The 15,656-nt window shown below is 41.4% G+C and overlaps 1 protein-coding gene across 5 annotated transcripts in view; it reads left to right on the top strand.

Annotated features, from left to right (window-relative positions):
* The first annotated feature begins 707 nt into the window (after positions 1-707).
* Positions 708-15,656, top strand: part of CASK (calcium/calmodulin dependent serine protein kinase) — a 183,846-nt gene continuing 168,897 nt past the window's right edge. For all 5 annotated transcript variants that reach the window (XM_062515189.1, XM_062515186.1, XM_062515191.1 and 2 more), the window contains exon 1: positions 708-766. In XM_062515189.1, coding sequence (XP_062371173.1) covers positions 708-766 — 59 coding nt within the window. The remainder of the gene's footprint in view (positions 767-15,656) is intronic.

Below are 15,656 nucleotides of genomic sequence, written 5' to 3'. Positions count from 1 at the left end.
TCCCCTCGAGCCTCCCGGACCCCTCGAGCGGGCGGTTTGGGGGCGTGGCCTCCCGGGGGCGTGGCCCCCGCGCGCGTACGCGCGCGCCCCCGGCGGCGCCCGCCCCCGTGACGGCTTTGCGTGACGGCGGCGGCGGCACCGGGAGCGCGCGCGCGCTCGCCCGCCCGCCCTTCGGTACCGCGAGCGCCTATCGCGAGCGCCTGTCGCGACCGCCGCCTCGCCGCCGCCGCCGCCTCCTCGCGCTCGGGAGCGGAATCGGCGCCCGCGCCTGGACTCCCCCCGCCCTTCCCCCTCCCACTATTATCCTCCCTCCCGGCGCTCCCGCCCGCCCGGGAACGCGCGCTCCGCTCCCGCCCGGCGAGGGAGCGACCCGGCGCTGCCGCCCGCCCCGATCCCCTCCATGGCTCCCGCGCCGCCCCGCTGAGCCGGAGCCGCCCGCCGGGAGCCGCGGCCGAGCGCGGGAGGGAGGGGGCGGGAGGCGGGGGCGCGGGGGGTGCGACACGCGCGGGGAGCGGCGGCGGCCGCGGCAGGAGGCGGAGGAGGAGCGGCAGGAGCGGGGAGTCCCGGCGCGGCCGCGGCAGCCCCGCGCGGGCGGGCGGCGCTGGGAGCGGCCGGGATTTACCGTGGTGGCGGTGGGCGCTGAGCGGCGGGGGAGCCGGGCGTCCCCGGGGCCGCCGCCTCTCGGGCTGAGCCCCCCCGCCCGGACCATGGCCGACGACGACGTGCTGTTCGAGGACGTGTACGAGCTCTGCGAGGTGATCGGCAAGTGAGTGCGGCGGGGAGCGGGCAGGGCAGGGCAGGGCTGGGCGGGGGGAGCGCTGCCCCGCGCCCCCCGCCCGCACCGGGCGCGGGGATGCTCCGCCCGGGACCCACCTGAGTCGCCGCCGCCGGCGGGTCCGTGCGGGGCCCGGGTGCCCCCCGTGGCCGGTGCCCGTTGTCCTCGTCACGCGGGAGAAGGAAGGGGGAGAAGTGACCCCATGTTTCCTTAGCCACCATGATTAACCACCTCGCCATCGCTCAGCCTGGCTGCAGCAAGCGGCAACCACTTCCCACCCCTTTTCTTCTCCTCCCCTCCCGATATCCCATTCCTGGCACACCCATCAAGGGTTGCCTCTTGGGGAAGGGAAAGGGAAGATAGCTCTCCGTAGATCCACCTATTCACTGGGTGTCTGCATATTTGTGCGCCAGGTGTTGGGTTTTCCTTTTCTTTGCTGCATAATAACCAGCTTGGTAGTGGCGCTCGGGTAGTGCTCGGTTCTCGTCCGGATCCATCACTCTCGTTCGTGTGGAAATGGAGATGTATAAGGCAGGAGGAGTGCTTGGCCTTTTGAGTCTTATTATGCAACTGCTGTTAAACCGATGCTCGAGGCTTGTATGAAACCTGGGAGTTGAGGCAGTGGCTGGCGTTCCCCAGCTGGTGTTTCGGGTTACCGCTGTTGGATGGAAATGACAATTCGAGTCACCAAGAAAATGCAGAGACTCCCCCAAATCAGATGGCGATAAAGAATTAAACCTGAACTCCATTCTCTCCTGCCCCCGTATTTCTGTGACTGCTCAGTTTTGAAATCCTTTTTTTCTAAATCGTCTCTCTTGTATTTTCTGTAGTTGTGTCTGTGTTGCAAAAAGAATACGAGAGATACAGTGATACTGAGACTGCCTCATTTTCTGTGTGTCTGATTCCGAAGCTGAGATTGCTCTGCAAGCCTTAGTAGTGACACAGTTCAGTGTGCTTGGAGTTTTTCTTCATGACAATGGATTTTATGAGACTAATTGACCGTGTTTTGATCATAAACAAAGAATGTTTCCTGCATGTATTCTCTTGCCCGCTCTCCACCCCTGTGCTTTTCAGTGCATATGGAGTGCTGTCTGCTTTCAAAGCCAGAGCTAAAAATATTCTAGAATTAATCTTTTTCTCCGGATTATACTGAAATGCTGGTCTTGGACATAGCAGGTGGCTTTGTTGTCAGCAGAAGTTTCAGCATTCAGTTCTGTCGTTTCACAAGACGCTACCACCTTGCTCCTAACACAACTTTTAAATATATTAAACTCCGAGGGCCTTGTTTGCCATCATAAATGGTATATGATTGCTTTAACTTAATGCTGGTGAGAAGCTTCTGTAGGAGCAAAACTGTTAAAGGTGTTTTGAATACAATTTTTGGCACACTCCTTTCACAAGTGGTTTTATGCTAACCACTGCAGTTCACACTCGGTTTTATTCCTGCCGGATTGCCATTAAAAGGGAGGTGCAGTGCTTATGCATGACCGCACACCCTTTCGGAGGATGCATGATTCTCAGGGGGCCAGATGTTTGCACATCTCCACTGACTTTTTGTTCTGTGGCTGGATAATTTGGAAGGGAGAGCTCAAGACCCGTGGATTAGGTGTTAGCCGCATAAGTTCCACACGAGATTTAGTTAGTATAGAGAGTGTTGTGATGTAACTAGATCTAACAGATAAATATTGAATCACAGTAGCATGATGATGCCAAGAGCACTGTAGCAAAAACAGGGTGTATCACTGAAAATAGCAGCAGTGGTGGTGTGAAGGGCTGATCGCTGGTTGTCATTACTCAGGCTTTTCGGCACAGATGTCAAGTCAGTCCTCTAAAAACCCAAACATTTAAAATAAATACACAACTTTCATATGCAATTTATGAGTGGTATTCCTGTTCCTCTGCAATGCTGCACAGGTAAATTCCAGGGGACCAGAGGTGCAGCATTTTTATTTTTCTTACAGATTCTGGGTACTGCCTTCCCCATCCATAAGAAACTTGAGGAAAGCTGCTGTAAATCTGCTTTGAATTGCTACATATGCATCTGACCAAGCATCTTTCAGTGAAACATACACTAAAAGTCTGCATGTTCCTGGGATTTGTTACTGATTGATACAGTGATTTAATTCTTGCAAATAGCACGTCTGGCTCTTACTTGCATTTGGACACATGAAATACTAAAATGTGTAATTTTATCTTTCCTAAATAGGTAGTTACCACTGTCACTTAGGGTGGTAAAAGGTATTTTCATGAAGGGTGTTGGAAAGAGGTCTTTGCCTGTAAAATGTCTGAGCGTTTAGTCAAAGTTCCCATACAGTTTACTAGAGAAATCAGGAGATACTTTCTTGGCTGATAGTAGACAGTCCAATTTGTAGAGGCATATTCTGATCTTTAGGATAAGCTTTAAACACGTCTAAATACAATAAACTGATAAGACTGAGTTTGAGTAAATGCAGCGATAATAGCTTTTGGTGAGGAACAATTACAGGGTAATAGTATATGAATGAATTGATGGGAATGACAATGATAAACTGTTTATTATGTGACATTTGGTGTGTTTTAAGTTCTGCAAGCATGCATTTTTCATTTTAAGGGGTGTGGGTGGAAAGAAAGGCCAGGAGGGATTGAGAGAAATTCTTGTTTGTGTTTTCATTAGAAAAAAAAAGTTAGGGGAAATCTTACTTTGCATATATTTCCAGTATACCTTTCCATTGCTGAAAGCTATATGAAAATACAAATTGGAATAACAATCCCAATTTCTCACTGAACTTTTTTAATTGGCATTTATGATACTAACATGTATTTATATATATTAGTCATGTGTTTTTACTTAATCAGACTGGTTATGTTTGAGGTTATTGTCTCTTCAGTTTGGCTGGCACAAGCATTCTTCAGCAAGAAATAAATCGGACATTTCTTTATTAGCCTTCAAAAATGTGGTAACATCTCTCAAGATAAGTGATAGTGATGAAAAATACAGGTGTGCCATTTTTTTTTTTCAGACTTGCTTCCAGGCGGCTTCAAAAAGCTTTTCCCTGTGTGTTGTTTGAAAAGTATACAGTCTGAAATCTTTAAGGCTATTCCTATGTGGTTCAGACCATGTGTTTGATTGACAGCTTACAGATAGTAGTACTGAGTGTACCTGTTTATTTTGTGTTGGAATTTTCATTCAAAATACTTTGAGTAGTTTTTCTAAAGTAGTAGGTATAGAATTGAAACATCTTGGCTACTCATCCAAGGTGCAGACTGTTCTGAGTTTATCATAAGAGCTCCACATACACGTAGCAGGAGTTTTCTTTATGCCAAAGAGAGAATGCCTGTCTTTAGTAGGTGTTGAATCTAGAAGAGTGAGGTAAGGTTTTTATGATAGAGCCTTGTTCTGCAAGGACTTTATTTTAAATTATCTGGTTTTATGTTTCTGTACTTCTTAAGATCTTTATCAGTTTATGTTAGCATTAGAGGACAACCATAAAGATTGTCTAACCTTTCTAATACTAGGACTGGAGGTTGCTTAAAATTTCACCAAATGTTTAAGTTGTAAATACAATGAGATAAAGATGATAGACATTTATTTGGTTTAAAAGGGCTTTGGTCACAACTGAAGTCATTAATTCTGGGGTGCATTAGGAAGAGCATGGCTGGCAGGTGGAGGGAGGTGATCCTGCCCCTCTGCTCAGCCCTGTGAGGATCACCTGGAGTGCTGTGTCCAGTTCTGTCTCCTCAGGACAGGAGACACACGGAGCTGCTGGGGCAGGACCAGTGGAGGGTGACAAAGATGATGGAGGGACTGGAGCATCTCAGTGAGGAAAGGCTGAGGGAGCTGGGGCTGTTCAGCCTGGAGAAGAGAGGGCTGAGAGGGGCCCTCATCCCTGTCTGTCAGTGTCTGCAGGGAGGGGTCAGAGGATGGAGCAGGCTCTGCTCCCTGCTCCCAGCAATGGGACAGGAGGAACGGGCAGGAACTGATGGCCAGAAAGTTCCACCTGAACATGAGGAAGAATTTCTTCCCTGTGCAGATAATGAGCACTGGAACTGATTGTCCAGAGAAGGTGTGGAGTCTCCATCAGTGGAGATATTCCAGAGCTGTCTGGACACAATCCTGTGCCATGTGCTGTGGGATGACCCTGCTTGAGCAGGAAGGTGGGACCAGATGACCCACTGATGTCCCTTCCATCCTGACCCATTCTGTGATACTAATAGTCACTTGAACTGTATGTTTTTGTAATTTTTTTCTTTGTTTGTGGGCCATATGTGCCATCCTCGTGTGTGTAGTAGTGCAATTGTTGGCATTTCCAGTACCAAAGTATAACATGATGTTTGATGCTAATGCTGTCATGGCTTTTAGGACGTTCTCTGCAAAGTTGGTTAAGGCTAATCCTCGTCTGTACTGCACATGTGAGGATTTTAGCTTGTTTTCATCCCTCTTTTCTCTGTGATGGGATGAATCTCTCTGCTTGGGCCCTTCCATCTAGAAAAGAGTAGTTAAAAGGCAAGAGCCAACAGGCATTGCTCCCTTTCTCTCTTCTCCTTCCAGACTGCCAACACTGCTGGAACACCACAGGTGTGAGTTCAGGATGCAAAGTCGTGGGACAGGGTTTGTTTGGTTTGGTTTTGGGTTGGGTTGTTTTGGTTTTTTTTCATTAAAATTTGAAGGCTTCTAGCCCACTGAAGTCAGGCAAGGGGTGGTGGTTGCAGTTCCATCCTAAGCTCTTGCCTGGAGTTGGAGGTGCTTTAGATTTATGCCTTAGTCTGGGAGTGTTCAGGAAAAGGACAACAGAAGTCATGGGTTCCATGTCCAAGAAACACTTAAAACTTTTAATAATTGTAATTATTGTGATAACAAAACTATGTCAGCGTATTTTGATGGTTTCAGTGGTACTGTTTTTCATTATTGCCTCCATTTTCACTCATAGGCATTAGAATGCTCCTGACTCTCAAACATACTTTTGCTTGAGTTCACTGAGATTTTGCATTTCCTTCAAAACCTATGCAAATAACTGATGGGTTTAATTAATGAAATCTAATTAAAACGTGAAACAACTGTAGTATGTACTTGCTGTTTGTAAAGGGGGGAAGGGAACTTTTTTGGGATATGACAACTGATTTGTCTAGTTCAGCTTTTGAATTTTTTAGTGCTCTTTGAAACTCTGCTACTAAAACATTCTTGTCTGTTTTCTCTGTTACACTATGTAAGAGTAACAGATTATAATAAATATTTGATTTAAGCATGAGGTCATAATGTGCATTGCTTCAGGAAGATAGTGGTTGGATATTTGTACTGTATAATTGCTAGAGTATATCCTCAGCTAAGTTATTCTACTATGGATTTTGGCTGTAGTAGTGACCTGTTTCTACTTAAGAGGCTCTGCCTACTTAAGGGAAGCAGCTGAACACAGAGTAAAATGAATAAATATGGTTGCAGAGCACATTTCAATCACTACTCTCTATTTGTATGGCTTTTTCTAGTATTGTCTTGATAACCAGCAGCAGTCTTGAGGAAGAATTCCTTCATGGAAAGGGTTGCTAAGCATTGGAATGAGCTGCCCAGAGGGGTGGAGGAGTCACCATCCCTGGAGCTGCTCATGGGATGACTGGATGTGGCACTCAGTTCCATCCATGGTTGAGTTGACAGGTGGTGATCAGTGAGAGGTTGAAGTCAACGATCTTGGGGGTCTTTTTCCAACATAAATGATTCTATGATTCTTATGATGTGAACAAGACAGCTGTAGTGATTGGGAAGTTGAGGCTTGCTTAAGAGGGGAGTTTGGAAGCACTTGATCTGAGAAAGATTGTGCAAGGGCTTTGCAAATATGTTTGTGTGTTTAAACACGTGAGAGAAGGAAGCCTCAAAAATGAGTGAATTTGAGCAGACTAGTCCTGCATAATTTCAGCCTGAAAGCCTAAAGATGTTAGACCAGTTCACTACTGAGATTCTGGATTAGATGTCTGTGGGATGAAAAAAGTGACCTTGACTTGAAGATTTGCTAAGTTAGGTGTTTGATCTTTTTATTAAAATGGTATAAAGCTTTGTTGCCTCCAGAAAAATGGGGGCCGGGCTTCAGGACCCAGGTGAATCCTGAAGCAATCTTTCAAATTTCAATTCAAACATAATACTAAAGATAAAATGCTTTAGGATAGAGAAATATTAGGGAAAGAAGAGAGACACATTTTATGTCAACAGCCACTCACCTACTTAGCCCTCTGTCTGATACACTGTGCTTTTTTATAATCTTTTATACAGGTGTCACTACTGTGAACAGTAATCAAGCATTATTAACCTCAATATGATGTTTCTAAAGATCACTTCTCAGAAACTTGTAGTTGTATTAAATGTGTCATCTAAAGAATGATGATTCCAGAAATGAGTGGTTGTTATAAGTAGGTATTTCATGCCGAATTGTGGAGTTGATAAAAATAACTCTCATGAATGAAGGGAGTATTTTTTTTTTTCAATATGCAGCATGACTATCAGCATGGCCAGAACCATCATCCCTACCTCTTAAAAAAAATTAGACTTACCTCTTAAGATAGTGCAGTAATCAGCTATTCCCACCAAAAGAACCCCAGGAAACTTTTCTTTTTCTTTGCCTGCATCAGAGAAGTGTGTAAGTGGATACCATGTTACGTCATCTAAAGCATGGGAAGAGAGCACCCTGAGCTGAGCATAGCTGTAAAGTGAACTGTGTTTTGTGTGCCAGGTTAGTACCCTCTCTTCATAAACTTGTGCTGCATTCAGAATGGGTTACAGTGTTCCTTGGGAGGTGTCTGTTGGTGCAAGGAATGCTGCTCTTGTTGGCAGCAGCAGTGCACAGCAAAACTGTGGCATTTCAGTTACCTTTGTGTTACTGGGCATTTAAGCTCTCTTTTACCAGGATCTTTTTCTGGAGGTGAAAACAGTGAAATAAAGTCCAAATAATTTTTGGAGCTTGACCATAAAAGACCTTTATGTTGTAATAAAGGTTTATTTTTTTTGCTTCAGTTTGTATGAGAAGCAAAGTCTTTCCAGAGATACCACTCAAAAGCTTTTACAGGATAAATTTAGGACTAAAAGGACTGGGGACTATTGCCTAATGTATTCTCTAAGGACAGAATTGAATGTCTCTTGCTCTTTTACTTTCATCCCTTTTTTTCTGGAATAGGATAAGAAGGGGTAGCCAGAAAGTTAGTCCATACCTTCTGTCTTTCATTGCAGTGTTCAAGGTTGCAGTGGGGCTGTGCTTTCCTTCCAGGCTTAGGATTTGTCAGAATTCTTGTGTTGTCAATATTTTGCCATTTTCTGTATTGATTTAACTTTTTCAGATGTCGGTAGTTAGAACATGTCTTCAACACCTAAAAGCATTTATAGTTGATGTATAATTCTAACAAACTTACAAAGTTCATTGTCTGTTCAAGAAATTCTGATTATTTGCCTTCCACTAGGGATTCCAAGTAGCATTTGGTTTAATAGATTTTTACTTGCCTCCTTCACCTGTTCATTTGGCTACCTATTAGGAGGTCAGTGCTTGCAGGTACTCTGATTTCATTTTTTACTAGCATCTCCATTTTCTTTTCTGATTTATGTGGACATAAGCAGTTATTCCTAGCATTTAATATTGAGCAAATTTCCTGGGATATGTGAACTAAGAATGCTGTACGAAACTTTCCTCTGAACAAATTTTTTAGAAGTAAAAGCTGGGGTGTAAGTCCTGTACAGGCATTTACAGTGATTCTGAATGTATTCTGTTCAGTTGTTTGGAAGCTCTTTAACGCAAGTTGCAAAACTTGTTTTATCTTATCAAAGTGTCAGCTCTGCTGCAGCTGAGATTAAGAAACCCTTAGAATTTCAAAGTGTGCCTTTCCTTGGGAGCACATTATTGTTGGGTAACTTGTGACTTCAGTTATAAATTCAGTTACCAGAGATTGGAAGATAGTTGATTTCTGGAAATTTTTGATCCAAAGATGACTAGGAGTAAGGAAGGAAATCTTAACTGTAGAGAGGTTGAGGCTTCTCAGGTACAGTGATCTTTAAGAACTTCATGAAATCTGTTTCTAGGTGTTCTGTTATATGGGTCTGTGAAGTAGACATACCACCAAAATTAAAAAAAAAAGAAAAAGAAAAAAATAACTAAAGAACTTCTAAAACAAAGTTCAACTTGCCCTGACCATCTCAGAATTTAGGCATGCTCCTCTATCTTCTTTTTTCTCCCACTTAGATTTTGGGGAGAGGGTCTGTCTGTGAGTGAAACCTTTGGCTGTGTCCTTGATGTTCCAGCTTAAAGAAGCCAGCCAAAGGAATGTGTTATTGCTTTATTTCCACACTTCTGCAAGGAAATCCTGATAATCCAAATGGACTTGTCCACTGGCCACTTTCTCCTGGGTTTTTTTTTTTGGCTCCAGATGTTGTTCCTGATACTGAACAGAGGGGAACAGTTCTGAACCGTGGGAAAGCACTCATTTGCCCTCAATTAGAGGGATCAATACACCTGTAAATGGAGGGGATAGTGAAGAAGCAAGTGAGGTAATCTTATCTCCCTTCTTCAAGCCACTCCTCCACCCCCTCCTGGTTAGGAGAAGATGATAGAGAGGCTGGGGGTGAGGGTAGCCTGCGAAGATGACAAACAATTTAGGCAATTATATATTAAGTGATGGGATCTTTTCTCCATCAACTGTGATCTGAACTTGCATTTTTTCCTAGAAAAGAGCTTTGTGGAGCTCTTTATGTTTGCCAGGGTTGAACTTGAATGCAGCAGATAGGTTGAGTTTGGATGGGTTTAGAGAAGAGATCTGTCTGTCAGCACTGGTCTGGCTGCATGCACATTTTATCTCCCTCCATCCCTCTATCTTCGACCTTGAGCAGGCTCTGACTGCACTGTAGGTCTGGGAAGGCAATAGGATGTTTGGCTTTTTTTTTTTTTTTTTTTTTTTGTATAATCAGGAAATTAGCTTCCAAACCCTTTTCTGCAATAATCCAGATGACGGTGAGGAAAGGGCAAGAAGAAAGGGAAGCAGATTACTTTTTTTTTTTTAGGGGAAAGGAAACATTCCAAATGAACATACAATTATTAACACATGGACACAAAATAAATCTGTTGTTTTTATGGTCTTAATTTCTTTTTTCCTTCTTCCTATACACATAGACATTCCTGTAATTAAAACCAAGCTTACATTAGGATCTCACTCCATTCAGGATTTTAATTGGTGACACAGCCAATTAAAATTAGGAAAGCAACTAAATCTGGGATTTTTACTTGTTGAATATTTGAATGAATTCTTTGAAGCATATTAGCTTCTGACATGGTTAGGTGTTTTTCAAATGTGCACGTGCCTTGTTGAGACCTTCAGGACTTTATAAATGTTTACAGTTGAGTGTATTCAGAAGAGCAAGTGTGCTTGATGTTTATGAGTAATTCTAATCTTTATAGAAACCAAATCTATTACTTCTGGTTCTGGTGTGATTATGTGCAAAAGCTCTGATAGCATATTTAAGAATGTTCAAGAAATTCAAAAGCAAAGTTTTCCCGAGCCACCTATTTTCAGATTTTGTTTTGCTCGAAACTTAAATGTGAAATGTATCGTATTGATCAAGAACTTGTTTCGGTTAAAATATCTGCCTTTCTGTCTGTTGTGTTGGGGTTTATTGTTTGGGTTTTTGTTTAGGGTCCTTTTAGGAAAAGTCCTGTGCTAGTGCACCTAGATCAAGTTTAGATTGAAAACTAACAACTTCTATTTATAGAAAACACTGTTTTCCTTTCTATAACCTCCAAACTAGTAACCTCTTTCTTAGTGTGTTTCTGCAATTATCTTAATTTCAGACCTTCAGCACTACAGACATGCAAGGAGCAAAGGGGGTTTTCAAAACTGAAGGTCAGGCAGAACTGTTTTGCTCAGTTAGGGCTATTAGATTAAGATTATTTTTCTTACTTTTTCCTTTCTGGAAAAAGCAGTTACCTGTTGGCCTAGTTTCTCGGATGTTCAGCTCTTAAGATTCAATTATCTTTAAAAGTATAAAGTAAACAGGGTGCTTAAAATATCAGAAGTTCTTTCCCTAATCTTAGATCTCAAGTGTGTCAATTTTTTTATCAGCTGCAGGCACTTGTAATTGTGAAGTATTCAAAACTTCATAGCTACCATTGAGATACACTTTGAGGATACTTTCTCAGCTCTTGCAGATGAATCTTCTTACTTGGATTCTTAGTTTGAAGTTTTCAGAAGTTCGAGTTGTCCATTTGCTGTGTTGAAAAGGGATGTTTTCAAATAGATTGTAGAGTTGTTTTGTGTTGTGTGTTTGAAATACTTAAAATTTACTCAGAACAGGGACTGGGAATTAGATTTCTTTATTGTTTTGCTTTGTGAGGATGATCATCATGGATGCTTAGTTTCCATTCTTAGTGGACCACCTGACTTTTAAGTGATTCCATAAAACATCAGCTGGGAGTGTTAGGAATACCTTTGTTTCCCAGATCATTTAGCCTGGTGAGTGCTTTTGCAGGCAGTGTATGTTAGGGAAGGATTTTAATCTGAATGTCCTGATTTTGGGAGGATTGCTCCAAGCACTGATGAGTGGCAGCTGCCTCTGCACTGGCATGGACTGACAAGATCTGAGAACATGTCCCAGGTAGTAGCGAGGCAAAATCCACAGCAAAACTGTTGGTTTGGTTATTTTCTCTTGAGATGGTGCTTTTCAATATCCGGGATCCTGAAGGTGTTGTGTTAAACAGCAAACTCAGAAGTATAATTTGAAATTATTCTTAGGGATGCAGTTAAGTAGAAAAGCGTGGTCACTCCGTGAACCTTCTGTGATTCTTTCCCTGAATGTTTGCTGTATTTCAGAATGGGACTTAGTTTCTCATATTGCTACTGTATTTTTTAAAAATTTAAAGTGTTCCAGGAAATAAATGTGGGAAATTGTCTTCTCAAAACCCAGGCTATATCCAGCTTCTCAGTACTTGTTACAGTGGCAAAGACAAGGAAAAGTGTAAGAATAATACCTTCCTGAAATGTGGCTTCAGATATATGTGTGGAACATTCAGAAATCAGCAGTGACATGGAAGAATATTGATGCACGTTGGAATTTAAACGTGTATTTTGCTGAAAGCTACTTCAAAATTCTTTTTCTCATGTGCACTAAAAATTGATCTGTGAAGTTTTTGCATTTAAAAATAGAGCCTTACAGTGGTTTGTAGCTGTTCTTACTGATGGGTTAAATTTTTTTTTTTGGTCACTGTTTGAAAAAAGGGGGAAAAAAAAAGGAAATCCAACTTGAAATGTTTATTGTTTGAACAAAGCTGTAAGAATTACTCAGAACTTTCCTTTTCATTTAACTTTTCCTCTTGCACTCAGATTCTAGCTTGAGACTTTGCTGCCATCTCTAGTTTCTTGATGAAATTTATCTTGAGCTGCTATTTCATCCTGCATTTTCATCTGTATTCAAAAAAGACAAATTTTTGTTGAATTTCACAACTGCTGTTAGAAGAATTTATTTTGTAAAGCTTGTATAGTGAAGAAAATAGCTGTCCCCTGTGGGTTTTTTTTCCCTGAGAATATATTAGGGAGTTTCTCTAAGGAGAAATATCTTGTATTCTTTATATCTTGTATTTGTCTTTGTTTCATCTTCAGCTACAGCTGTAGTTAATAAGCAACATTCCTGCATTTTTTTGCTCTCATTTTGGGTGTTAAAATTTGTAAGCCACGCTCCTCTTGCTGTATTTACTGTTGTAATAACAGTATATTCTGTTGGTTGGTTATTGAATATAGAATAGTTTTGGGTTTTGCTGGTTTCTTTAGCATCAGCATTTTATTTCCAGTTTGTGTGCCAATACACCTGAATGGTTTTTCAATGTTTCTTTAGCAGTTTTCATTCTTTTAGCATTTCTTTTGTAATATGATGCTCCTCGGTTGCTCTGCCAAAGCTTCGTTATAGATTTTTTTTTTCCCTGCTTTGACTCACATTTCTTTTCCTATCAACTAACAATTTTTCCTAACAACTTGTATATGTTGTTTCACACGGTGTATTCTGGCTTACACTGAGATCTCCTTTAGTTTTCTTCACTCACTGGGCTCCCAGCAGACTGTAGGATGACTGTCAGTCAGAATTTTGCTCCCATGGAAACTGGCTTGCTGCAAAATCAAACTGCAGTTCTAGTTTCTGAAACCTGAGCTAAGAAAAGATTTCTCCTCAGAGTTACGGGAACCTTTGAACAAGTGTCATCATTATAATTTTATCTTTGAATCTGCAGCCAGCTGAGACTGTAGTGTTGAGACCTGTGTTTGTTTTCTGTAGAGGGAGTGGTACAGGGTAACCTGTTCTGTTCCTGTCTCCTCAAAGTCCTGATGACAGTTCAGGTATTTATTGTGACTTTTGTTTGTTTGTTTGTTGGGTTGGGTTTTTTTCTCCACAATAACTGTAAAAGTCCTAGAGGGGAGTGTTTTTCTTAGGTTGACTTTGCCTCTTCAATGTGGAAGAAGCAAAGTTGTGTGGCTTCACTGCTTCTGTCTAGAGCTCAAGGAAGAGAGGTGGTTCTGTGCAGCTGAATTGTGTTCCTGTGAGCATCTGTGGAAGAAGGAAGTTTCTCATCTCTTCTCACCAGGGGGAAATAGGATCTTGGTTGACCTGTCTTAGCAACCATGCTTCCCTACCCAATCAGTTTCTGGGAAAATAAGGTTTTTTTCAGCAACAACATTTATAAAACAAGTGTTTTATACTTAATAACTATGAACCTGGTCCAGTCTTTCCTGTATACTCTAACTAGCAGAAAGTGCTTTTTGTATTTTTCACATTTTCTAATTTATCTAGTCTCTATGATTTTGCAGGGAGTGGAGGGTGATCCTCAAAAATGATTTTAAAATGTGGCTTTTTTTTTTTTCCCCTTGCTACTTTTTTTAGGCTGATGCTGTTTTACAGGGTAACTCCTGAAATCTCAGGAAAACTTACATACCTACTGCTCAAATTAAACCAGAAATGCAAATCTCCAAGAGAAAGGAAAAAGTTGCATCTCCAAAGTCTGAAGCATGTCTTGTGCAGGAGTTCATGTTTTGTGGAAAATGTTACACCAGTAAATTCATTTGAAAGGATGTGTGATCCTTCCCTGTTAGTATATCAGAGACGGTATCAATACTGTATGTTGGGTTGGATTTTTAAAAATTATTTTAAAATTTATGCATATGTAAATTGTCTGGTAAAATGCTTCAAATTTTTTTGTCCATCCTTCTTCACTTCTAGCAAACATAAATATGATCTTCTATCAGCTTAAATGCTCTTTGGAAATGTGTTGTTTATAAAGCTTCAGAAAACATGCTGTTCTTTAATGATGTGCAGAAATCTTTTAATCAGCATTCCTTCGAGCGGCTCAAATGCTCCGAGGTGTGCTAAGTCCAAAATCACATTTGACTAGGTTCTAGTTAAATATTTCAGTTGCTTGGAGCTAAGACCCTGCAAAACATGCAAACCCCCTATATTTTTGTCTGCTTTAATAAATGGGAGCTGAGTTGTGATACCCAGAATGAGGAGCAGAGTGTTGATCCTGGCATAGTTACTGTGTGCAGTAGGAGTGAGGCAGTGGACAGTGTGGATCTTGTGTGAAAGTATCCTCTATTGTTGTGGTTGTTTTGTAGTTTCAGATGTTTTCACAGCCCTCCCTAGCCCTGTTTCTCAGTAGAGCACATTTTATGTTACTCCTCTTTTTTTAACAGGTAGGTTGGGAAGGGCTATTGTTCAGTATTAGTGAGCTAGCAATCAGCAAGGTAAATATGGTAGTATGGTTGGGAATGATCCAGTGTCCCAAATCCTCAGTGTATTTGTGAATGATTGGTGCTATTCAGAGTCAAAAAAGGGTTATGTTCAGCTTCTCAGTGTTATGTTGAAGGTGAATTGCTAATTAAAATTGATTAGCATATGCTCTTTTACCAGTTAATATGGTTTCTTGATTTAAGTTAATGAAAAAAGTGTCTAGTAGTAAAGATTCTAACTATAGTCAGATAATTCTCATAAAAACAGTTCATTTAAATTATAGTCTTTGATAGTTTATGTAAACAGTGGTATGGTGATGTTTATGCAGTGTATCTTAGATGCATCTTGTAAATCTTAGTGCTTTCTGTCAGCAGTTCTGTAAAATGGGAATTTTCTCCTTGTGAGGGAGTTGACAGCAAATAGTAGATGATATTCACGATATTAATATCATGGCTGAAGTTTATCTTTACCTTGTCCAGAAAGGAGTTTCTGTTAATTTTCAAAAGCTTTTTATGTAGGAAAATGCATATAATGAAGTTCTAAAAAAACCTGAAAAGCAATCTCATCAAGCATTGTTCCTTGAGATGTGTTTCCCCCCTTTTTGTCATTTTTGTTTAAGTTCTTGCTCTTTTGGGGGAATAAACTAGACTGATTAAAAAAATCAGTATTAAAAGGTGTCTTTCTCCCCTCACCCCTTTCATAAGTTTCCCACTTGGTCATTCTCTTCATGGATTTTGGCCAGTTTTCCAGCTACAATGCAGTTACTCTTAAAACTTTCATCTTCACCTGAGTGGGAATTGGGGTGCAGTGGAAGCCATGAAAACAGTTAAATCACAGGAAACCAGTTTGTCAGAAAAAAGATTGTGCCTGTATCTTTGGAAGGAAAGCACAGATTAAACTTTCTTTAAAAAAATTGTATCTGCCACAAATGTTTTTTGCTTCTCAAGTGGACTGATTCCATGTGGTTGTCATGTGCTGGAAAACATTAGTGGGAGAAGGGGCCTTTCAGTGATGCTGCCTTAGTGGTACTTGAAATCTAGTTTGTCACAGAGAGGTATCACATAGTTTAAAAAGTTATCTCTTCCTTGAGTGTCACATGTAGAAGTGTCACATTTGTTGAGAACCAAACCAGAACCTTTCTTGAATGATCCAAAAAAAAAAAAAAAAAAAAAAAGAGGATCA

Source organism: Cinclus cinclus, chromosome 2, assembly GCF_963662255.1.
Source record: "Cinclus cinclus chromosome 2, bCinCin1.1, whole genome shotgun sequence".
In the NCBI taxonomy this organism is placed as follows: Eukaryota; Metazoa; Chordata; class Aves; order Passeriformes; family Cinclidae; genus Cinclus; species Cinclus cinclus.
Note: the sequence above shows the minus strand (reverse complement) of the source record. Positions and strands in the feature narration are given on the sequence as shown.